General features: G+C 41.8%; 3 protein-coding genes and 1 non-coding gene across 8 annotated transcripts; 2 read left to right on the top strand and 2 right to left on the bottom strand.

The window, feature by feature from the left end:
- The first annotated feature begins 750 nt into the window (after positions 1–750).
- LOC128299723 (uncharacterized) lies at positions 751–5,091 on the top strand. Of its 3 annotated transcripts, none has more exons than XM_053035768.1 (6): positions 751–1,184; positions 3,232–3,356; positions 3,419–3,584; positions 3,661–3,929; positions 3,998–4,175; positions 4,241–5,091. In XM_053035768.1, the coding sequence occupies exons 1-6, from the start codon at positions 945–947 to the stop codon at positions 4,385–4,387; spliced, it is 1,125 nt and encodes a 374-aa protein (XP_052891728.1). In that variant the 5' UTR covers positions 751–944; the 3' UTR covers positions 4,388–5,091. The 3 variants fall into 3 exon arrangements, with proteins under 3 accessions (XP_052891728.1, XP_052891730.1, XP_052891729.1); XM_053035770.1 differs by lacking the exon at positions 751–1,184 and adding an exon at positions 1,623–1,712; XM_053035769.1 differs by lacking the exon at positions 751–1,184 and adding an exon at positions 2,113–2,251.
- Positions 5,092–5,247: 156 nt separating this feature from the next.
- LOC128299722 (SHC-transforming protein 1) lies at positions 5,248–13,353 on the bottom strand. 3 transcript variants are annotated; one of them, XR_008287312.1, is made up of 8 exons: positions 11,058–12,564; positions 8,884–8,954; positions 8,576–8,807; positions 8,217–8,510; positions 7,989–8,145; positions 7,706–7,920; positions 7,279–7,627; positions 5,248–5,375 (listed from the first exon to the last, which is right to left on the bottom strand). XR_008287312.1 is itself a non-coding variant. In XM_053035766.1 (8 exons), exons 2-8 carry the CDS (start codon positions 11,178–11,180, stop codon positions 7,457–7,459), a joined length of 1,263 nt encoding a protein of 420 aa, XP_052891726.1. In that variant the 5' UTR covers positions 11,181–12,007; positions 13,083–13,353; the 3' UTR covers positions 5,420–7,456. The 3 variants fall into 3 exon arrangements, 2 of the variants coding, with proteins under 2 accessions (XP_052891726.1, XP_052891727.1); XM_053035766.1 differs by lacking the exon at positions 5,248–5,375 and adding an exon at positions 13,083–13,353 and having other exon boundaries at positions 5,420–7,627; positions 11,058–12,007; XM_053035767.1 differs by lacking the exon at positions 5,248–5,375 and adding an exon at positions 13,200–13,353 and having other exon boundaries at positions 5,420–7,627; positions 11,058–12,007.
- LOC128299724 (outer dynein arm-docking complex subunit 4) lies at positions 13,346–15,431 on the bottom strand. Its single transcript, XM_053035771.1, has 5 exons — positions 15,130–15,431; positions 14,958–15,049; positions 14,720–14,877; positions 14,391–14,634; positions 13,346–14,328 (listed from the first exon to the last, which is right to left on the bottom strand). Exons 1-5 carry the CDS (start codon positions 15,429–15,431, stop codon positions 13,952–13,954), a joined length of 1,173 nt encoding a protein of 390 aa, XP_052891731.1. The 3' UTR covers positions 13,346–13,951.
- Positions 15,432–22,950: 7,519 nt separating this feature from the next.
- Positions 22,951–23,023, top strand: Trnaf-gaa (transfer RNA phenylalanine (anticodon GAA)). Its single transcript has one exon. It is a non-coding gene; the product is annotated as a tRNA-Phe (tRNA).
- Positions 23,024–23,041: the final 18 nt, after the last annotated feature.

The raw sequence follows: 23,041 nt of genomic DNA, 5'->3' as shown, positions 1-23,041 counted from the left end.
CTTTGGAATTGCAAATGTTGCTAATCCAAATATAGCTCCCAACACTCATGTGTAGTTGACGACGTGACGAGACGCGCTAGTATTTACCATTGGCTACATCCCAAAACGGATGGATAGCAATATTTGTTATTTTGTATGCAATAAACGTGATTCCCAGGCTTTGCAGCGAAAACATGCCTTTATTACCAAGTTTTGCGGTTAAAATGTTGCAATACAAAATCAAACGTGCACGATACGAGGGGGGACATTCGAAAATAGGGATTTTTAAAACCATGCCTAACGTTGTCCACAACATATAGCGAACGGATGCGACAACCGTCGAGCGAGGGAGACTTTCTTTTGGATCCTGACCAGCGGAGGAAGCGGACAAATTTTTAGCCGCACACCACACGCATGGCGTGCGCCAAGCAAGTGAATTTATTTGTAATAAACGAAAGTTAAAAGGTCAAAAAAGCCGTGTATTCTGGTCAGGGTTGCGTTAGCAACATATAGCATTGTGTTTACCGCGCTTGAGCTTATGCTTGAACAGTGTGCATTCACAGGAAACAATCAAATTTAAAAATACGATATTATCTGGAAAATGTAGTTTTTAATAGATGTACTATATGAACTTGATTTAATGTAATTATGAAATTTATAAAATGTTCAATGAAACAAATTCAACGGGCGCTAAACTGTCAAACTCGATGGCGTGTTGCGTAGCTCATTGTGCGTTGTGTTGATTTCTTTGCACTCGGCAGTGTAATGAATTCGATGAGTTGCTGTCTGTAAATTCTGTGTTAAATAACGTGCCAAGCAACGTCGTTCTCGCGCTATTGTCCTCGGGAAATCAGAGACACAGTCTCGTGCTCGTCTCGTACAAAAGCAGGCACTTTGCCCTGTGAGGAAATTCAACAGTCCGTTTTCAAGTGCTCAGTAATTCGAGATTTCCTAAAAGAAGGGAAATGGCAATCCGTTCCCTGCGATATATGGCCAGCGTAGGTGCCAACGTGCCGAAAGCTGGCACGAGCCTCGGTGTGCAGCAGCAACAGTTCATTGCATATAATAATATTGCAAGATGCATCCCGGCACAGCTGGCTGGAGGACCGAGCAGCTATTGGCCCGGACAGACTGTACGATTCTTCAGCGCATTGCAGAGTCAACCGTCCATCGTCGAACCGGGCAGATTCGTGGCAGAACGTAACGTAAGTTTTCTTACGCATATCAAGCTTCCCGTTTGAGCAAATGTAGTGTGAGGAGGATTCGCAAATCCCACTCCCCACCGAAGACCAACCTTTGGACTTTGGAATGGCTTCCCGCTATGCGATTACTGCCAATGTTCGGGTCGTTCGTCTATGCTGCTCGTTTGATGATGCATTGGGAATGTTCGTCGATACTCAATCGCACCATGTTAGGAACTTAACAAACCAAAAGTATGAAACGAGGACGTTAGGGGAGTAGATGGGGGTATGTGCGTTACACTTCTAATATAAAATACGCATCAAGAGTGTGTTGCATCGTTGCAGTTCAACAAAGAGGAACGACAGCGGAGGAAAAGTATGCGCTTCCCGTACGAGTATTTCATTGTATCACAACGTAACCCGGAATAGATCAGCTTTGTTCTATGGGATTCAAGGCCATACGCAATACTCAGTGCATTGCATGTATTTGAATCAGTGAACAATGCACAGAAGTCGAAATGTATATGAGTGTTCTGACGACTGTTTGCTCAGGTGAATGCAACGATGCGCTTAGGAAAAGGTCACCCGTCTGTTAGAAAGATTTTTTAGCAGCAAGTGAACAAAATTGGCAATCGTTATATTAACACAACAAACTCATTTTATGTTTTTTAAAATGTTCTCTTCTGTGAAGAATTGTTTTCTGTTTGTGTGAAAAAGTTCCGTAGTGAGAAAATGTCAAACAGTCAAAGTAACTTGTTATGACAACTAGCTCACGGAATCAACCACCCTGCAACCACCCATGTCTGTAGGCTGCATGCATTTTGACAAACATTTAGCTTGTCTATGAGGCTGTATTGCCTCTAGAACCGGTATTGAAGTGCTGTGTGGTGTCTTCTAACTTGTGGACATACTTCTTGTGCAACCATCGCCCTTTTGGGGCCTAAGAGTAGCATGAACGAGCCAATAGCGAATCGAAAGTGAAAAATACAGTTTCATAAACTGTTGTGCAGTCGTGTTTGCATAAGCCGACGACCTTGAACTCGCCAATTGCAAAACACACACGCGCACACAGCCATAAACACATAGGGGAGGTTTGTATGCTGTTTGGATTATGTTTTCATTTCGTATAATGTTCTGTTAATCGAAGATCGTCTTGTCGTCGTGCAGGAAGAAGGCGTGCATGCATATCATGACCTACCTCAAGAAGTGCAGTCAACAAAGCAATCATTGCATTTTCGAGGCCTCGCGTGGATATGGAACATCGGTTTACGAAACACCTCCAAGTTAATGTAATTGGAATCTCAATAACAAGTCACTTCTTCGTTTCATTTCTGATAAGGCGGCTAAAATTAAGCCAAAAACGGCATCCTTAGCAACAACCAATACCTCAGAATGACTTGGCAGAATCGATTGAGCTTTGTTTTTTTTGTATTTGCAAATGTATGCAAACGGTACTAATATTTCAGTACTACCATTAGTTTTAACTGTGCGTTACCTTTCTCAGACAGGAACCATTATTACGTAAAGCAACCCAAAGCATATCGTACGATTCTATTTCAAAACCTTTATCTCCATGTCCATTCGTGCAAGACACATCATGTGTTTAATGGAAAAGGGATTAACATGTGCTCATTTAATCATATTGACCTTTAATGTGGATTTCTTTGCAGCATGTCTTCCTACTTCGAGTTAGATAAGAAAAACCTATGAACGACAAACTGTCTGATAGAGCTGGTTAAAAGTTTGCGGCATGTCATATGTAACAAGAACCATTTTAGTATGATTTAAATTAGTATATTGTTAATATGTTCATTATAAAAGCGAAATTTTCGGGTGAATGGTCTTGGTCGGTCGTCCACAAAGACACCGATTCCGTTCCCTGGGTAGCACGGGATTGAAATCTTCAGCTATTGTTTGCGGGTAGTCGCTTAGTTCTCCGACAAAGTTGACTTAGCCTCGCGCATGTGGATACTCATTTTGGTCAGTCGGCTGTCTTTAAATGAATGCATAAATGAAATGAAAATTTCAGGGTATGTAAAGTTCATTAATTCTTTATTGTGTCTTGCTTTAGATCTGTGCCCCGAAAGTGCACACGATGGTAAACGCTCGTACATTAGCCACGCAGGAAATCACCCGCAGCATTCAACTGTTCACCGATCGACCAAGAAACGTCGAAAAGGATCAGCAAACTTTACGGTAATATCCTTTGATGAAACTCTACTACAAACATTGCCCTTATCCCATCGCATTCCTTTTAGGCTGAAGGAACAGTGCGATAAGCCTGTGGTGTTGATTATCTCCTGGCTAAATGCGCGCCAGAAACACTTGGCGAAGTACGCCCAGCTATACATCGATCAAGGGTTTGATGTGTTCGCTACACACATCACCCCCTGGCAATTGCTGTGGCCCGTCAAGGGAACACAGGTGAATTGGTTACCAAAGGAATAAAAGTGATATCTTACCAATTCTAACTACTCATCGATTATTTCCCACTGTTTAGTTGGTGGCGGGCGAGATTGTAAAGTTTCTGAAGAACAACGACTTCAAACACGGACTCATTCTTCACGGGTTCTCCGTCGGCGGATATCTGTGGGGCGAATGTCTGGTGCATATAGCGCGCGACCTGCCCAACTATCAGGTGGTGCTGGATCGTGTTAATGGTCAGGTATGGGACAGTGCGGCTGACATTACTGAAATATCGGTCGGTGTACCGAGAGCTTTGTTCCCGAAGAATCCAACGCTTCAGAGTGCACTGAAAAAGTATATGCTGTAAGTTTTGATTTACGCCAACCAATTGTTTACATCAACACTGATTTCATATCGCTTCCTTTCCCCAGGTATCACATGAAAGCGTTCCACGAGCCAGCAACATCGCACTACATCCGATCGAGCCAGATGTTCCACACGAATCTGTTGCGCTGCCCGGCTTTGTTTTTGATGTCCAAAACCGACCCCGTCGGTACGGTGGAGGCAAATACCCGCGTCAAGGACAGTTGGGAACAGAGCGGTGTGAAGGTTAGTGGTGGTATTTGGCGAATGTTTGCACAAATCCATTTATGTTGCTTTTGTACTACTTGCAGACGACGGTCAAGTGTTGGGATCGTTCGCCACACGTTGGTCATTTCTTGAAGCACCGAGAAGAATACATCGATGTGCTGTTCAACCATCTGCGGCAGCTGAATCTGCCCAGTCTGAAGCAGGACGCGCTTCTGCGGGCCAAACTGTAAGCCACCGTCACCATCGTTCCACACGCGACGCACTGTGATACTTACGAGATGACGTGTGGCTTTGACATGTGTGCGTTATCTGACCCTACAAGAGAGCAAGAGAGGCACTAACAAAAGTCGAAGGCGACAGATGAAAATTATAAAAAAAGAAGTTAGCACATTTAGGGAAGCATTAATGGGATATTTTTAACATCATGGTTTTTTTTAAATAGCAAACTTGCTCTCACCTTTCTTCCTTCCGGAAAACATTTTATACTATCAATGTTTGATACTACACACTATATCATCCCTCTTGTTGTTTCTTTTTGTACTTTGGTTTCAACCATTACTTCCTGTTATAAACACTCCCTGTTGGGTTTTAGTTGATAGCATAGCACGACGTTCCCTTATGGAATTATCATAAATAATCACAATCAGTACAATCCTCATACTATTTTGTGTCCACATTCTTTGCTACCATCCTGTTAATATGTAAGCCATTGAAATATGAATTGAATATTAAAAAGGTGTGAAGTATAAAAATAAAATTACCACAAATAAAATTTTTCTGACCACGTGACTAAACTCTAAAATAAAATGTGTAATGTCCATAAAAAGGAAACGATAGCCAAGAGAAATAATCGTCGCATCTTTTTCCGATGTTGCTCTATGCATTTCTTTCTTCATCATCCAACCGACACCAGTGATACGTGAAAATTATTCAGAAACATTATTTAATTTCATAATAATAATAATCATGATAATGGCTAACTCATACCTGGGATACGAGCTTACTCTTTGCACGGTTAAATCCATCGTTTCGTGTCATCTGTTTGCTCAGCCCTCGGTATCTCATTCATTAATCTGGGCCCTTCCATAAAACGGGCTTCTGCCAGGAGCGCATTTGATGACAAGTCCCTCATTTGATATTGCGTTTCATATTGTGCGTGAGAACAGGCATTCGAACAGCCGAGAATAGGTGTCCGGGAGGTCTGTCCGTAGCGTAAGCCTAGGTAGAACGTTTGCGTGTGTGGTCGAGAAAAGTTAATACAAGTAGAAAAATAAAAGTTGTACCGCCAAAACAATATGCATGTTGAAATTGTATTATCGTCACAGTTTTCCACCCATTTGTCGAGGAAAGAAAGTTGAAAGATATAATGCATCTTGTGAATGTTGAGCGTTTTGTTAGTGTGTAACTTTTTAAGAATTGTTTAGTGTGGGGTATTCACAAACAGTGAATTACGTAATAATTCCTGCGTAATAACCACGCTATTTCCCTCTTTTAAGTGAGGTGTTTATGTTGCTTGCTTATAGTTCCAAATGATCATTAGAAATAATCTTCCATTTTTTTATATTTAAACGATTATTGAGTTAGGGTGAGTTATACCAAAAATTTTTTACATATTTCTCTCATCTTGAAAATTGTCTTATTATTTCGTTATGCTATTTAGTTTCTTACTTTGGGCTTGATTTGCTCGCAATTATTTGTGACATAGTAAAAAGGCAATTATAAAACAGTTATACAATACTGACACTGCTTGTGATGGCCATAAGTACGGACGCAAATCGGAATTGTTATAATCAGTTACAATGCAATGTGCACCCAAAGCACAAAAATATTCCACAGAATGTATAAAATCAGTCGAAAAATAAATACATCTGGAATTCCTGGGATTCCAATGCAACGAAACGGATCAACAAGATAAACCGTGACCTATTGAATTGAAGTATTACTTTTTCCTGTGCTTAATATTATATGACTGTTGTTAATTTCTTTTCTCCCCAACCGGCCTTCATTAGTAGAGCAATGTCATCAGCTCAATATACATAAATATATATGCACGTATGTAATACAAGATACTTGTTTTGTGTAAATTTGTTGCACGTGCATAAGAGGTTGATAAATCGCATTGTTGCATCGTGTTCCTTATCTCGCACTCGCTGAACGAAGCGCTGACAACCGTCCAAACTTTGCGTGCATACAATCTCTCTCGCCTTTATCATACGCGCTCTCTGGGGATTGTTTGCTTTCGTTTGTCTACAAACTACAATCAGAATATCTCATTTGGCCTGCTTTTGCCACTGACTAAGAGTGCAATACATGTTTAATATAACGTTTTGATCACACTTTTCGTTTGTTATGTGCTTGTTTTGTTTCCTTGCTCGCTTCCATGTTACCTTCTTCTTCTAACAGTTAGAATATGCTTGAGGATTCTTCTCATTCTCTTCCCCCACGGTTCCCCCACAAACAATGTCCTAGTCTTCCTATTCATGGCAATTTTCTATACCCTTTCGTTTTAGCATACTACTCCCTTCTCTTAGCACCCGCTAATAAACTTTCCGAACTAAGGGATTATCATACAGTTTTTGGTTATTACCAGGAGATGTTTGTGTGTTTGTTTTTAATCCTGCGTAGCAAAAATACGTTCAGTATCGCCCAAACTCTTGCTATATTCATATAGTCAGAAGTTGAGTTGTAAGGGAAAGAGATTGATTCACTCACTCTCAGAATCGGAACCCTTCTTTTGCATAACAAATGCAGTGAATGTTTCTCGCTGCGTGCCATTTTTTGTGTATGTGAATATATTTGTAGTTGTGTGTATATATATAGACGTGCTAACTCACTTTATATTCACTTTAAATCTTATATCTACCATTCGAGAACAATCGCCTAATGCAATCTGGGGTCAACGTATCGTTAGCCGTTGCTCAAACCATATGAATCTGAATAACTTCTTGATTTTCGTTTTCTTTTTGGTAATATTACGCCGCCTGCTCTGCGGATATAACATAACATAGATATGCTAAAATCATTACGCAACTTAACACGAAAAAGTAGATCAAGTTCGCATTTGAGTTTGCATTAACTAAATAGATCCATTTTGATTCTATACCACTATTACCAAACTCACCGTTTGAAAGTGGTTCCGTTCCTATTCGTAGTATTTCCTTCTACTGATTGGTTAACTTCTTTTTCGGAAGCAGACGGCTGCTTGCTGCTGCCTGCTTACCTTTTGTTTGCGTTGTATGTTATCGACTTTCGCTTAACAATCGACTGTTGCCCAACGTGTCCCCCGCCTCTAAGCTACACTACTGCAAATTTAGGTGAGCCATTTTTGCCTTCGACAGTAAATCGGTCGTCCGTAAGATCGGATGCCGGAGTAATAGTGCACTTTCCGCGGAAATGATCGGCAGAGAGTTTGTCCAGTGAAAATTGATAAGATGACTAATACTATCGAAGACTCGATCTTTGGTTCGTACCTGGGAAAAAAAACAAGCATTTCGAGGGGAAATTAGTCACTAAACGATGATACCATGTTTTTTCACGGTAAAGCTTACGATTCCTTCCGGATCTATAAGCAGCAGGTGCTTCGGAGAATTGTTCTGCATGCCGGTCAATACGTACTGGCCTTGCGTACCGGCCGACTCGCGCACAAGAAAATCACCATCATTTTTTAGAAGATGTTCCGACTGTGCCCTGCTAATGCTACCGTGATACCATGATTCGGTAAGCAGCTGGGACTTTTGGATCTCAGACGAGATAGTAAACGGTTCTATAGAACAAAGCATAGTTAGAAGAGCAATTTCTGGCAGCGAAAAGATAACCTCTTGATTTACTTACGCATATCAAATACATCTTTTACGATCGAGGTGGAAGATATTGACTTATTGCTGTGCGTGTTGTTAGAGGCATTTGCATGCTTATCATTCACATAATCGTGACACGGTAACGGTGTGTTCAGGTCAATCAAATTGCTTGGTATCCGTTCTCGTGTTTGCTGTTAAAAAAATAACCACGTTAACATCAGACCCGCTGGACACAGTTCTGGACAAAAATAGATTCAGCTACCTTTACGTTGGAGGAACTGTGCGACTGAGACGTCGAATGATGATCATTCTCCGTCAACAGATCCGGCGGCATCTTGTCCGGCAGGTCGTTATAGTACTCTTTGTCCGAGCGCGTCAGTTCGCGGAATTTGTTTTGAGTTTCAGGCTGCTTGAAAAATTCTTTGTACCGCAGCTCGAACGCTTGACCAACCGTTGCGATTAAATCTTGCGTTAGACTGCCACCACACTCCAGCACATAGCAAGCTCTCCATTCGTTTAGATCTTTCGCTACGTATGCCACGAAATCGAGTGTATCCTAAAGTGTTGGAAGAAAAGATTGTTTTACCATTTCTAATATCAGCCAATGTATTTAACACGTACCGTGTCACCACCGGAAGCGAACGATATTCTCGGCATATCATGCTTGGCGATGATGTCTCCCGTGTCCACATTTACCAGCGAAAGATATTTGCTAGAAACCGTTAGCGTCACGTTAGTTCCGGCATGCTCCATATCGGGCGTATCGGATATACATTGCAGAACTCGCTTATCAACCCGTCGCTTTTTGGAGCTTTTCAGGCTGGCCGCTTCGCACACCCGGTTAATGCATTCTCTGTGAATAAAAATGGTTTTAACATGGGCCAAAAATGTTTCTTCAATCACACATCGATAGAAAAATATTAACTTACTTTGCCACCTGCGATCGTGTAGGAAAGTCGAGTTTTTTCATGGAAGCTTTTATCTCCAAACATCCAATGTACTGTAAAGTGTGTGTAAAAGAGACAAATATTTTTAATATTGTATGATACAAACCATTAAAAAATTATTCAACTTCAGCACTACAAAGACAAGAATCAACATACAATCAAAATGTCTTATGATTGTGGGGTACATTTAAATCACGATCGCTTTCCCTTCCTTCGCATAATCGCGTCCCTTCTCAAGGGTAATGACCGAGTGACACAGCGCTGTTGCAGCGGAAGCACTGCGTGCCGATTCGCATCGATGATTCATTAGAATACCAAATGGGAAGCCAAATAATTATACACGATTTCGATTTCAGCTTCGATTTCGACACCGTGTTCGCGACGCATTGATCGTGAGCGGCAATGCAAAGGCGCCACGTTCACATACCATCCCGTCCCATTTCCGGTTTGAATGTCCGTTTACTTGCGAGAGAAAGAGAAATACGTGGCAGCGTGGTACGGAATGCAAATAAATGCATTCTTTTCCGTATAAAGATAATTATGTTTTGCGGCAGGTAGATCAGCAAGCTTACTTTATATAGCATTTGTAATAAATTTCTGAAATACACTTTTCTCAACCACAACAACAGACATCCCTTAATTGGCAACGACCATCACTAATATCCAAAGATGCTGGATATGACTTCACCAACAAGCAAAGACTAATCTCCTAATTTCGCGGAAGATTCAAAAATTCCGAGCCAATCAGCCAAGTTAACCAGTTCAGATGAATCGGCTTGCCAACTCTTGACCCAAAAAAACGAATATTCAACAAACTGGATCTTGGAAAACCCATTTGTGGATACTACAGGATGCTTATGCTATGATTCATCTCCACAGCACATACATACACGTCACACGATTCTTCCTAATTCCGTCACATTCCATCACTTCATTGTGTGATCATTCACGTTATTTGCCTTCGTTCTTTGATGCTTTTGATGCCAATGCGGTCATCTATGTTAAATGTTTCATTTCTCTCTTCTATAATCTGTAACAGACTGCAGAAAAAAAAACTCCAACATATGATAAATATTAGCATGGATCAAAGACATAGATAGCTAACATGAAAGATTGTTTCTACCCGTTCAACATAATGTTGGTTTAAATAACATCCACGCTATATGACGGTCTCTCCATAACAAATCCGTTTTTTCTGAAGTCTGAATAATAAGCACGGTACTGTAGATCCTACAGTAATCTTCGTCACATTGAACACATTGAGGTATTTTAATGTTTGTGTCCAAGATTCAATTTTCTGTACTACATCTACGTCCTCTATTAATAACGCTCCACACCACGTTCATCGCCATCTACTGTTAGAAGGAATTTAAAATTATTTATTACATCAGACGATTGGAGGCTAGACAATGGCTCAACTTATCTTCCAAGTTTCTAAGATCATTTTACAATCACCAATCGATTGTTTACCATAACTTCCGGATGGCCCACATTCTTAACACCTGCTTATGAAACGTCGAGGTAGACTATGAGTAAATCCGCAACTCAGCCACCAAACGAGACAAAAACACTCCAAACTCCTCCACCCGAGTTCACCAAAACATATCCCATCCATTTCATGCGGGATCATTAAGGATTTACCCTGGCGGTTATTGCTGCAAAAGGATAAACAATGTTTCTAGAACGTTCGCCTGTCCGCATTAGTTTCCGTTTTTACACTGCCGCTAATTGCTGGCAGCAGATCGGACCAGTGTGCTTCCCTTCGCACCATGTGGGCCGTGGCGTTTCACGCTTCTTGAGCAATTGTTCCATATTGCGAAGAGCGCAAGAGATCGTTGTCTCTGCATCTTTTGCCACAAACTTTATGATTCTACACGCTCCAGGGGATTCGCGTCACTTTTTGCTACCTTGAACGATATCAGTGTGGACGGAATATAGAAACCCCAAGACGGCAAGTTGAATCCGGAAGTGGTTGGTGGGAGGAAGATGTGTTGGGAATTGGTAAGCGCGATGGAAACGAAAGAGGAACTGCACCAACCGGAAGTGCAAAACAATGGGACGAGTGTGGAAAAAGGTTTAGAACTCTGTATCATGCTCACACACTCACACCGGAAACCGGCAGGGAAGCCGGTGTGTCTACCGGAGAACCGACTTACCCGCACGTCGAACGTAACACCTTCGTTCATGATGACATGATCTGGATGCAGCCATTCTGGGGCCGTTTTCGAGCTGCTGAGCCCTTTATCCAATCCGGATGATGCTTCTCCGTTGCGTGGCATGTTGCACTAGATATGTGTAGCACTTTCGGTTGCCAAACACTTTCTTATGCTGGTTCGTTCTTGGCTGGATGTAACCGAATTACTATGTCGCAGAGAGCTTGCCGTGTACTGAAGACCGCTTCCCAAAATATGTCAGACTCGCACAGGCACTCGCAAGTTTTGGAGAGCTATATTCGCTATTTTTACCGCCACCGTTTCCTATCCCACACGTGTGCACCGTGGGGGAGTTGGTGGTCTTGCTGTGCCGTTAGGGCTCGTGTATTGGAGCGCGGAGCAATAAAATATTCTGGTGTTGAGTGCGCGCTCCAACGCCTACTGTCTGTACTTCGTTTCTTCGCTGGGTGGATTTGTTTATCTTGCCAGGCGGTGGAGATCGTGCCTTCCTTCCGCACGCACGCACACGGTCGACATTTCTCTAGCTGTCTGTATCGCGCGCAGTTTCCCGTTTTCTTTCTTGGTTTTCACTGTGTTTTGGCTTTGACACCTGCCGCCTGCTGGTTCGGTTCTTTACTTCCTCTCCTTTGACTGTTCCGTTTTCGTCTGCTTTAATGTTTTTGTGTGACTCGCTATGTCGCTGTCCTGCACTCTCGCGTTCCAACTCAATGAATGCCTAGCGGCACATAGCCTTCCCTTCAGTGGATATGCTGCTTTCGGGCGTGTTTTTATTCGAAGCTGTCCCTTTTTTCCGCCTATACTTCCGCTACGCCCGTGACCGGAAGAAGGAAATGTGATCCGGTTTATTTCCTTTCCTTTCTTCACGCGCTTGCACAGCTAGAATGTAAAAGTATGTTTCGCCTTACACCGCATCTTGAACCGCAGCTCCTACACTACTCGAGGGAAGGAAATAGGGAGAAAAAGCACTGTTTATACACCCTGAAACAATAGCTGATCGGAGACCGTGTTCTAGGTAGAAAAACGCACACACAACTAGCTGTTTAGTTGTACACGATCAAACTACAACTTCAAGGACTGTTCACTTGATCCCTACGCCTACCGCGATCCGTCGATAATGGATTGGAATGATGATTTGTTGTGCATCCTTGAACGCAATCATCTCGTATTAACAGCACACACAGCCATCCACACAATCATACATACGCGTACACACACACTCACACACATCTTCTTCTGTTGACATTCGTATACATGGGCAGCAAATCAAAGAAATGAGTGTTCCCGGTACGGACTGCACTTAGTCATCAACGTTTCTGGGTGGCCATCAATAGGGGGCGGAGTGGCGACCTTAGACGGGTCTGCGGATGCACGAAATTCTTTCCACTACCTTCAACAAAACGCATCCGTAATGCGAGCGATGTAAAAAAGGATTGACAATTAGTTCAGCGTGTTTTATCAAGACGGCCGTTTTTTCGGGGCGTGTGTGCGTTGTAATACCACTTGACAGTCAAAAGTCGATAATTGATGTTTTGCTACGTGGTATGCAAAACGGAAGTAACCGAATCTCGGAATGGGTGGCAGAATTTCACTTAAACATGGTATACACATTTTCTAGGCACTACTGGAATTCAACAAACATTTAGCACGTAACACCTTTTCTTAAGTAGGAGAATGTATCCATCCCGTGGAATGCGGTTCTTTGACCTTGTTGACTCTTTCTTGCACCAAGAAAATATTCACGCATTGCACGCACTTTTGCACAACTTCTTTGCTTCTTGATGAAGATATTACTCTCCAACTATTGATGAAATAATTACAGTGTATTGTAAAATACTGTTTCTTGCGCACATGTAACGTTTTGTGTGATGGAATTCAGATGTTCCTTTTGCAGCGTCACAGAAATACATCCAACAATCGTTTAACTTGTGAGAACTTAACAATTTACGCAGGTGCATTAAAAAAACAACATAATGCTCGTTTTGCAGATGTGCCTGTTTCTTAACTCACACTCAACACAACCGTGTTTGCCGCAATGCACAAAAAGGCGACATTATTCCAGAAAACACCAAACAGGAAGCGACACTGGGGAACACAACATTCTTCGTGATTACGAAGGAACTATACCTTTCATAATCTCCCCGTCACGTGCCGTAGCTCATTGCCATCAGAGCTCTTAAGAACAAATACAAAGCGATAAAATTGCAGCAAATCTGTCCGGAAAACGCTCTCCGCAACGCGTGAAGTCAATGAAACTTGTAAACTTTTAGCTGAACTTTATTTTTTGATTTATTTTTCTTTTATTAAGACGTTTAGGTAAACAACCTCGCGTTGACAGTGTGTCACATTGCAGCTATGATACTTCGTTCAGTACTTCAATAGTTGTGATCATGCACAGTGGTTTAGCAAGTCCTTTTCGCGATTGTATCGATTATATTGTATGCTTCTGTATTTAGGGGATTTAATCCTTAATTTTTATTATATTTAGTAATAGTAGTCGCCATTTTTGAAGAACAGGAAAATACATGATAAAAAGCGCATTAAATGCCAAGGAAAACAAGTGCATTTCCATTAGCGTTGGAAGGGTGCGTTTTGCCAAGACCAGGTTCTATTGTTTAGTGTGTTTTTACCTCATCTTATCCTTTATTGTGCTAAGTGCTTATCACAAAGTGTTTACAAGCAATTTCTACTTCGATTGGTAAGTATCTCAAGGAAATCCTTACAGTGCAAGATAATAAAATCTTGTGTGAGACATTGTAATAGAATAGATCTATAACTGCACGATTCGTCCTGTTGCGTTATCGTTCCTGTATGTTTTACTTCTACTCTTCTGCTTTGTTTCTACTGTTCTTTTCGGTTGCTATATCGGTACAAAGTCCTTATAACCAACGCGGAAGCATACCATTCGCACCGGTAATTTTCTTTGCATTCAAGCTCGTGCAAGGCTTTTGTTGGCGCCAGAACTCTTGTCTATTGTTCAGAAAGTTTATCGCATCCTTCGCGAACTCCGAGACTCCCTCCGTGTTTGTATCTGCTTTGCGCAAATCTGGATGTTTAATCAGGTTCTCCAGATATTCCTTGTCAATGTACAAGTCACCCAGCAGTCGTCGGGAAGCACGCTTCTCTAGCTCTTCTCGCGATAGTTGATTCCGTTTAGCAGTCTTGGGTTTCTCCACCTTCGCAGGTTTTTTCTGCGGCTGGTTTTTAGTATTGTTACCGATCGTATTTTCGATCGCTTCTTGAGTTTTCTGGACACCTGCAACCGTAATGCGTGAGATCATAACGAGCTTTCGAAAATCGAGTATGTTAGATACTTACCAAGCCTGAAACTAGCCAGTTCCGGACGCAAACGCAAGCCACGGTGAAAAAACATCAGGCTATGTTCAAACTGGCCTAAGTAGTAGAGAGCTTCTGCCTTCTGGTAGATCGCCCGAATATTATTCTTGTCTAGCACGAGAGCCGTCTCTGCATCCTGTAAAGCTTTGCCCGGTTCGCCAAGCTGCAAGAAACATCGGCTTCTAGCAACTAACGCGTTCTGATCATTGTTGTTCATTTCCAAAGCCTAAAAAGGAATGATGCTTCATCAATATTTCAATCGAGATAGTACAATCTTCATAAAGGAAGGTAGAATGTGCATTGTATTGTGCCTTAGAAATAAACAGAACAGCATTGTCCAAGTTTCCGTTCTTAATCTCACGCATCCCCAGTGCCAAAATGGCACCCGGTTCGGCTTCCTCGGTTTGTAACGCTTCGTTGCGCTCCTGGCGTCGTTTGTTGATAAGGTTTTGCTTGATATCAAAGTTTCCTGTAACAGCAGAGAACAGTTGATAGTTCATGCAAGAGAACCTTGGAGATGGTGCCTTTTTCCAATATGTCGCCACTTGCCTATACTGACGGCAGCAGCACGATCTTTGTCGGTGTACACTTCATCAAAGTACCGTCGTTTCTTCACATCAACTGGCTCGTTAAACAAATCTCTGTAGAAAAGAACGTAACCATGATTACGTGATCACTGCCATTTTGTAGCAGGATCCTTTCTCGATTCCCGCCCACTCACCGATACTTTCTGGGTGCATTTTTATCACTCATATCCGAACAATGATCGGAAAACTGGCGAATCAGATGCGTATCCAGTTTACCCTGACTGGCCTGATGTTGGATGGTGGTCGTCTGTGGACCGCTGGCTCCACTTCCGCCAGCACCAGCGCCACTTCCACCACCACCTGCTCCACCCGAAAACGTTACATTCGATTGCTGCTGATCATCGTCAGTGTCCGTTTTCAGACCAACACGTACAAAGCTTTGCAGTAACTCATCTTCTCCGCCCAGTATACCAAGCGCCGTCTTTGCGTTGCTCATTCTTGATCGCAGAAGATGAAAATTTCACTTTACTAAGTTCAAAAGAGCTCTTTTTTAAATACTTTCGTCTGAAGGTTTAACACGGAACTGTGGCAAGTTTCTCTTGCCAACTTTTTTCTTTAGGAACTAGAACTTCTTGCACCACGTCTGAAACTGGAATGTGACCGATATAAACGAGCAGCAGACGAGAAAACCCCAGAGAATGTACGTACCGGCACTTCACCGCGTATCGCGTGAAACCCATCACCTTCCACAAGACCCCTAAATTCACTCACACACACCTCTCCAGGGGTGACGGAGAGTCATGGAAACAAACACTTGATAATCGATTTGTCATAAAACATAGTAAAAATTGCACGGTACGACATATAAAAGGAAACGGTGCACGGGTGTGCTACAGAGCAAAATTTCCCTCTGTAGTCAATGGGTCAGAGTCGCCCTGAAGGATAGGTTCTTTGATGGTGTTAAGGTGCCAACACGATACGGCCCAATATCCAACAGTAATAAATAAGCCAATAGCTAAAGGGGTACGGTATTTCTTACGATACGACACCTGAATAGCTAAGGGCCTATTTGGGAATGGCACTGCCAAACATCGGAATAGTCTCTGCAAACAATATTGCACAGTATGGGTGGAATCGTTGCATGTCATGTCAAAGGCTTCGACGCAAAGGAAATGTAGAAAATACATAGTAATACAAAAACTAAATCTGCATTGCCAGCACGAAGCAGCAACTTCTGGGACTTGCCGAGCGAATTGTGAGCAAAAAATCGATCAAAAGTATGCGTGGCCGAAGGATATAACCAGCTTTTAAGTTGTACTCTTTTGTCAAAGATTTTCCAGATATGTTTTTATTGTTATTTGATTTTTGTGAAGCTTCCGTGAGTTTTAGTTATTCAACTTGCGCTAAAAATAAACTTTGACATTCCATTGAATAAAGCTTCAATATGTTTGCTTTCCACCTCAGGCGATATATAGAGTCACTCAATGTTGCTTCCGGTAAAAGAAGTGAAGAGCGAACCTTTACATTATGCAGGGCAACAAGTTGTTGCTGCTAAATTTAACGCTACGGTCGGATTGCTTTACACATCCAACAACGCATTCGAATGAATGAATGACTCATTAAAAATAAGTTCGTTCGCCAACGGCAGGATTGAAAGGAAAACTTTGGATGCCGTTAGTGCCCTACAGTTCCTCCAAACGACGCCGACAAAAGTTGTAAATAACTGGTGCAGGAGTGTCGTGCACAAAAAAAAAACAAAAATCACGAAACTATGTGGAAACGGAATTACCTGGTCGTACAATCCCAATGCTTTAGTGTAGTTTCGGACCTAAAATAAATAAACAAACGTTAAATGTGTGATGCGATCAATTGTGTTTTATCATAAAACTTATATAAAAATATGTCCTTGTCTTTATACAGAAAAATGAACCAATTGTAAAAATTACACAAAATTGTTGTATAAAATCTTAAAAACTTGATAAAAAAAACTATGTTTTAATGGAAAACATGTTAATCCTCGTAGTATTTAAGCTAAAAATGAAAAATTCGCTATTTTCACGTGTTGTACACTAGCGCCGCGTATATGTCAAAATCATAACTATGCGAGGAGGTGAAGCTTTCAAGGGACTAAGCTTTCCGCTTTCTCCCCGTATTGGGTAGTTCTAAATCCACCCCCAACAATAATTTTCGATGTACTGTAATTTTGAGTAATTTAACAGAAACATTTTTTTCAAATGCAATTTTTATAAAAGGCGCTAGTAATGTAAGCTCACATTGGGAAGGGAAATAGAGAGAAATTGCGTAAATATTAATGTTCATCGAAAAGGCTGTTATACTCTTGTGTTCGTAGGTTTGCAAGGATACGAAGAGTTGCATGGATTCTTTCAATCTCTGACATATAGAATTGGACAACTAGGATTGCTTTTAACTTCTATCCTGGGCATTGTTTCAGCGCTTTCAGAAAAATACTTGGCAACAAATCGTATTCGTACTTAGCTTACCTTCATATACTTAAGTGCTTCATCTCGTAGATTTTTTCCCGCCACTTCTATTTCGTCGATTACCGGCTTCGATCCTTTCTGACGCTTTTTGCCTATCGGTTTGTTCATCTTTCGTTGGTTGGCGCGTTGCTGAAATTTAATCGAAAGTTAAGATGAATGTTAGCCTTTTAGCTTACGTTTATCAGCTTTGTTTTCTTTTTTGATTTTTGAACGCCTCTTCGACTAAATCGATTTGCAAAAAATATATATATATATTTTAGTACTTGCAATTTTGAGGCTATTCGTTTAAGCATAATTAAATACATGTAACCAATATTGCAAAACAAATGACAACCTTGACTGTTACATGCTATCATGTGACAAAATTTTCAATTATTGACGAAATCGAAGCTTATTCGTGTCTCTGGTTTTCTCGGTGCGGTCGCACCGAAGTGGACCAGGAAACATCATAAATCTTTTCCCGCTTACGGCATGCGGCCGGCGCCGGTAGAACCGTCTTCGTCAACAGTAGATGACGGAACAACAAAACGAACGCCAGCTGGTTCGGAAAGGGTGCGCGCCCACATACCGGGTACTATCCGACCGTTCGCTTCTACACGGAAGGAGAAATAAACGCAAAAACAACCACAAAACACATAAAATCGATTATCTTATTAGATTTATGTCATATTGAATGTGGTTTATACGATAGTTCTGTGTTTTACGAGCGAACTCGAAGGGCGCACTTTTTGTGTTTATTTTGAGCGTGAATTTTGTTTACTTCGGGGTTTTTTTGGCACTGCTTCATACAATGTCCCCTGCCAAATCCGATGGATGCATTTTCACCCAGTAGCAAGCCCAATGCAAGAGCTTCCGCGATTTTGAATTTGTAGTTTTAGAAAAACTTCTACAAATGCATATTGTGCTATATTTTTTTTTGCTTCAAATTAAATATCAAGCTTGCTTTATGCAGAGTGCACGTTGCAGGGGGGTTCGCGTGATAAAGGTTAGATACATCACATGATGACTTAATTTGGCAAACTTTACTCTAAAATAAAATAATTAGCACTAAGCAACGCGAAGCTCGCTCACGGCACATTACGTGTACTAGTAACTTCCTTAATGTGATAGAAAATCAAACTTCAAGTAATGTTCTTTCGTGATAATTCTATCCGTTTGCCTAAAAAACAGTTACTATAATAGCTCGAATGAAACTTTGGTGAACTTATCGTAATTACTTTCACAAAACGCAACCCACTTGTAAGACATTGTGTTTGTTTGCTCCATTAACATGTTTATGTACCGTAAAATTTCATACGTTTGATGAATGACCCCCGAATACAGAATAACTCAAACTCACCGTGCCCATACCACCACGAAACGTCTGGCGATTCATTTTGTATCCTGTTGTTTATATCAATGAAGGGAATTGAATTGAAGCAATCAACAATCAATCAAACGGAAGACACTTTTTAAATAACTTTCACAGTTTGCACAGTTTTGATTTGCTGTGGTCCAATGTGAGTTATATTTGAAACCAACGATCGAGACGTTCTCACTCAGTCACTTTTAATAGATAATTAGCTCCAAAAGTCGGCTCGCTTGGAGTAGTTCTAACCGTAACAACAGCTCGCGGTGAACTAACAATCAACTATTCAATAGTTTTTCGAAACGTTCCATTTTGAGGTATCGCCCACCAATACATGCAACTGCGAAACACAAACAGAAAAATCGGAAGGGCTCAAGGTATTAAGAATTTATTTTTATCCCTTCATTATCGCGTTATCATGGTGCACATTGGTGATGCTTTTCAAACCGATTGGCGGCTGCTCGGTATAAACACCGGCCGAATCGCTATTGCAACTGACAAAGCCCGAGATATTACCCAGTCATGACAGCTTCACATTAATTTTTGATTCTGCAACTTGTTGTTTTGGCAAAAGCGTAGCTTGTTCCTTAAACTGGTTTCGTCATTCCGCGTAGATCGATTAACGACGAAAATGGCGGGCGCGCAATTTGATAGGGAATCGTGAAGAATGGTTATGCTATGGTTAAGGTACCAGGAATACCTTGAAAAAGGTAAATTTTATTTCATTTGGACGAAGTAGTGTAGTAAATCGATGAAGACGTCAAAATCGTAAGGAAAGGGAAATTTAATTCAAGTCTTCTTCTAGTCTTTTAGTTCATTTTTGGTTGTTGTTCGTCAGGTAGTGTCTGAATAACGTTTCCATTTCGTTAGACATATTGAGATCATCCAAGCAGGTTGTAATGGCATTTAAATCGTTGCTGGAGAAGGAAGTTCAGCATCAAATGGAGTTGAGCACGGCAAGCTTGTTGATTTGATCGCGAGAATTAATACTTGTCGGAGATTGTTGTCGGAGCTAGCAACATGCTCATAAATTCAAACCTTACCTTCAGCTAGCTGTGTATTTCGCTTGATCTAGTGCTGTTCAATACACTCCACCCTCAAACACATCAAAGATAGATCCATCACTACTGGGGGTCTATAAAACAGCTCCCCTATTCCGTGAAAATTATGCTTTCGTCTGTCGCAAAAACATTTCGCGATATAGTTTCCGACAGTTTACCAAGCGGCAAACGGCAACCACTAATAGATGGTTACGACCGCAGGATATAGCTGCCACAAAACGATACGCCACAAACGTTACCCATTATCCAATCAGTAAATCATCGAATTCGCTACAAATGACACGCATACCCCCATCAGACACATGTGCGCCGACACCACGAAACAACGAACCGCGAGAAAAAAACACAACGATAAAAAAGGGAATACAACAACCCGGCACGCAACGCATATTAGCTCGTTGAATTCGAATTGGCATTACTGTGGCCATTCTAGCTATCATATCTGCACCAAACTGCATGTATTTTCGGTTCACACTTGCCTCGTGCAGGTACATGTTCCGTGGTGTGGGGGAAACTTAGAGCCTAGGATGTAATAAAATTCATACGTTACCGCCTGGCGGATCTTCCGGCGGAAAGGTAGCTGTAGTTGCTGAAGCAGGATCCCACTAACAGGTTGAAGACTTCATTTTGCAAGTGCTGTGGAATTTAAGAGGTTTGGAGCAGCAGTTTTTATGCTTTATATTGGCTGTCACTTACACAACACGACACATTTTAATTGATTACATTTTACATTAAATAGTAACTGTAAGTAATCAACCAACAACCATTGTTGTTCGATTGTACACACTTTCTGGATGTGATTATCCACCTGCTAACAGCATAACACTAAGGCCACTGATTAAGTTCACTAATTATTGATTGCCCCACAAAATTGATTCCGGTTATATTCATCGGCAGCATTTCTTTCGACTACAACACCAAACATCGATCGAATCATGAACCCTACTGTTTTCCACCATGTCTGACGCATACGCAGTTTGGTAAGGTACTGACTTTCGCCACAACTTTCGGCTCGCGGTTTTGGGTCCCCCTTGGAGCTGCGGCATTTCGGTGTGCTTACTACCGACGACCAGCCGAGAGGAACGACTTCCAAACCGAAATATCTGACTGAGTGACTGACTTGTAGTAACGTGCTACAACACGTGCCGAATCGTTGTTCGGTCGTTACGGTGGCTTAACATACACGATGTTTTGTTCTTGTTGTTAGCATCAGGGTTAAGAGATTATTGTTTTGTAGTGGATTCGGTTGAGTAGTTGTCGTTTTCATCTTTTTGATTGGAAACCTCCCCGTTGTTGTGACACCATGCTGCAGGCCGGCAGGAATCGAATGACCCAGAAATTGCGGTTAGTATGATAAGTTGGATAACTCCATAATTTCTAAATAAAAAGGTCTCAAAATGGGACATCTTTTGGGACCTGCAGGATACCGACAGAGTAATACCAAAAGCAGGCACACAGAAGAATCGACAACGGGAGGAGGTAGATTTCATTTTGGTTCAATATTGATTAGACAAATATAATTTCAACACGGGCAGACTAAACCCGATAATAATGCTAAACCACGAAGGACGGCTCAACACACGAGGCTCCTGTAGGAGCGGATGCGAGGGCACGCGATAGGGCAGGACAGGTAATTCCGTTGCCTCCCTTCCTTTCCAATCGTTTAGCAACGTAGAAATGGGGAATTCATCAGACCAAAAAGTTTATAATTTTCATTACCCAGTCAATCGCTTGGCATGCGACCGGTCCGGTAAGACTCTGTTCGGTCGGTAGTCTGTTTGGAAATTATGGCCAAGTTTAGTGGAAATCGAGCACGACATAGCGCAAGAAACACGAGCACTGTGTAGTATCCTGGCACGGACGGCGGTACATGGCTGTGAGGACCCTTCATTTCGTAGCTTATAGTCAAAGTTTCCACTTTCGACAACCGGCCAGGTGCTCCGTGGGCCATACCCAAGAGAAAGGGAAAGAAACGGAACGTTCTGTTGTTTTGCATGCTAAATAAGTTATGGCGTTGTGGCTTTGTTAGGCACCGGTGTACGAGGAGTAACCGGTGGATGACACAGGAACTTCAACGGGGTTTTCAAACCTGATTAAAGGCGCGTCTGAAACGCAAATTTATCCTTTATTGCTTTTTAAATGTCTTGCAAGTGGTTTTTTAATTTATCGCTCATGAAGTCATGAAGGGCACGGTCCGGTGTCTATCCGGAACCGCAGCTTGCCCACAGCCTTCCAACATGCAAGATGCAGTTTTTGATTTTCCCAGCAGATTGAAAGAATATTTCCCTATCGATAAGTCTATTTCGAATATGTTAGCACATTTGCTATCGAAATAAAAGAGACACGTGTTGTTTTCGCTAACAGGTGACCTCCAATCGCCGAATTGAAGTTTAAAGTCACGGACTTAACCCTCAAATACACCGAACGATGGCGTGTGTGTGTGTGTGTGGATGGGTTTGAAAAGTTGAAGTTTAAATTTGAACAGCCCACGGCAGAAAGAATGTGAAATCAGGAAAAAAGCGGCAAAAATCAACAGTATGCTAAAGTGTGGTGTCAAGGACGACGCCTCGTTCGAACGCGATTTTAAACAGATGGATGGCAAAAGCAGCCTGCATTAAACCCTTGTGCCAACAAGGCACATAATAAGCACGATGGGCAGCGCGCTGTTTATATTCCAACTCTGTTCATGGACCTTGCAAATTCAAGTTGCAATAATGCTTGGGTGTGTAGGATGCTATTCTAGAACATCTGTAAGTTGCGGAGATAATTTTTCTACAGGTCAGTGCACCTTCAAGGGATAGTCTCGGCGGCATCGAGGATAATCGTTGCCGTAAATATCCCTTTGCCGCAGTGAAGCATGGGTTGCAAGGGTGTGTGCAGCACAGCTGAGTCGTGACGCGTGGCGAGAAAATAAAAGATCGTGATACCCTCCCATTGACCGTACTGGTAATAACACGATGGTGTTAATGCCGGTATCAGCATGCAACGTGCGATTATGGAATTACTGCCCAATGAATGCATAATCTTTTGGTGCATAACATTTGGAGCGGTGCTCGTGCCGAATCTGCTGATCTACACCAGATCGTTATGTGATTAACATAACTAGCCGAAATAGCTCAGTTGGGAGAGCGTTAGACTGAAGATCTAAAGGTCCCCGGTTCAATCCCGGGTTTCGGCAATCGCTTGAATTTTGAAA

This window comes from Anopheles moucheti, chromosome 2 (assembly GCF_943734755.1).
Source record: "Anopheles moucheti chromosome 2, idAnoMoucSN_F20_07, whole genome shotgun sequence".
In the NCBI taxonomy this organism is placed as follows: domain Eukaryota; kingdom Metazoa; phylum Arthropoda; class Insecta; order Diptera; family Culicidae; genus Anopheles; species Anopheles moucheti.
This window is presented reverse-complemented; position numbering and strand designations above follow the sequence as displayed.

Coding starts and splice junctions, on each gene's coding strand:
- LOC128299723 (XM_053035768.1), top strand. CDS start 945: ATGGCAATCCGTTCCCTGCGATATATGGCCAGCGTAGGTGCCAACGTG. Junction 3,585..3,660: donor GGCCCGTCAAGGGAACACAG/GTGAATTGGTTA, acceptor CCCACTGTTTAG/TTGGTGGCGGGCGAGATTGT. Junction 4,176..4,240: donor GGGAACAGAGCGGTGTGAAG/GTTAGTGGTGGT, acceptor TACTACTTGCAG/ACGACGGTCAAGTGTTGGGA.
- LOC128299722 (XM_053035766.1), bottom strand. CDS start 11,180: ATGCCACGCAACGGAGAAGCATCATCCGGATTGGATAAAGGGCTCAGC. Junction 8,146..8,216: donor ACAGTTCCTCCAACGTAAAG/GTAGCTGAATCT, acceptor TTTTTTTAACAG/CAAACACGAGAACGGATACC. Junction 7,628..7,705: donor TTATAGATCCGGAAGGAATC/GTAAGCTTTACC, acceptor TTTTTTTCCCAG/GTACGAACCAAAGATCGAGT.
- LOC128299724 (XM_053035771.1), bottom strand. CDS start 15,431: ATGAGCAACGCAAAGACGGCGCTTGGTATACTGGGCGGAGAAGATGAG. Junction 15,050..15,129: donor AATGCACCCAGAAAGTATCG/GTGAGTGGGCGG, acceptor TCTTTTCTACAG/AGATTTGTTTAACGAGCCAG. Junction 14,635..14,719: donor CTGTTCTGTTTATTTCTAAG/GCACAATACAAT, acceptor ATTCCTTTTTAG/GCTTTGGAAATGAACAACAA.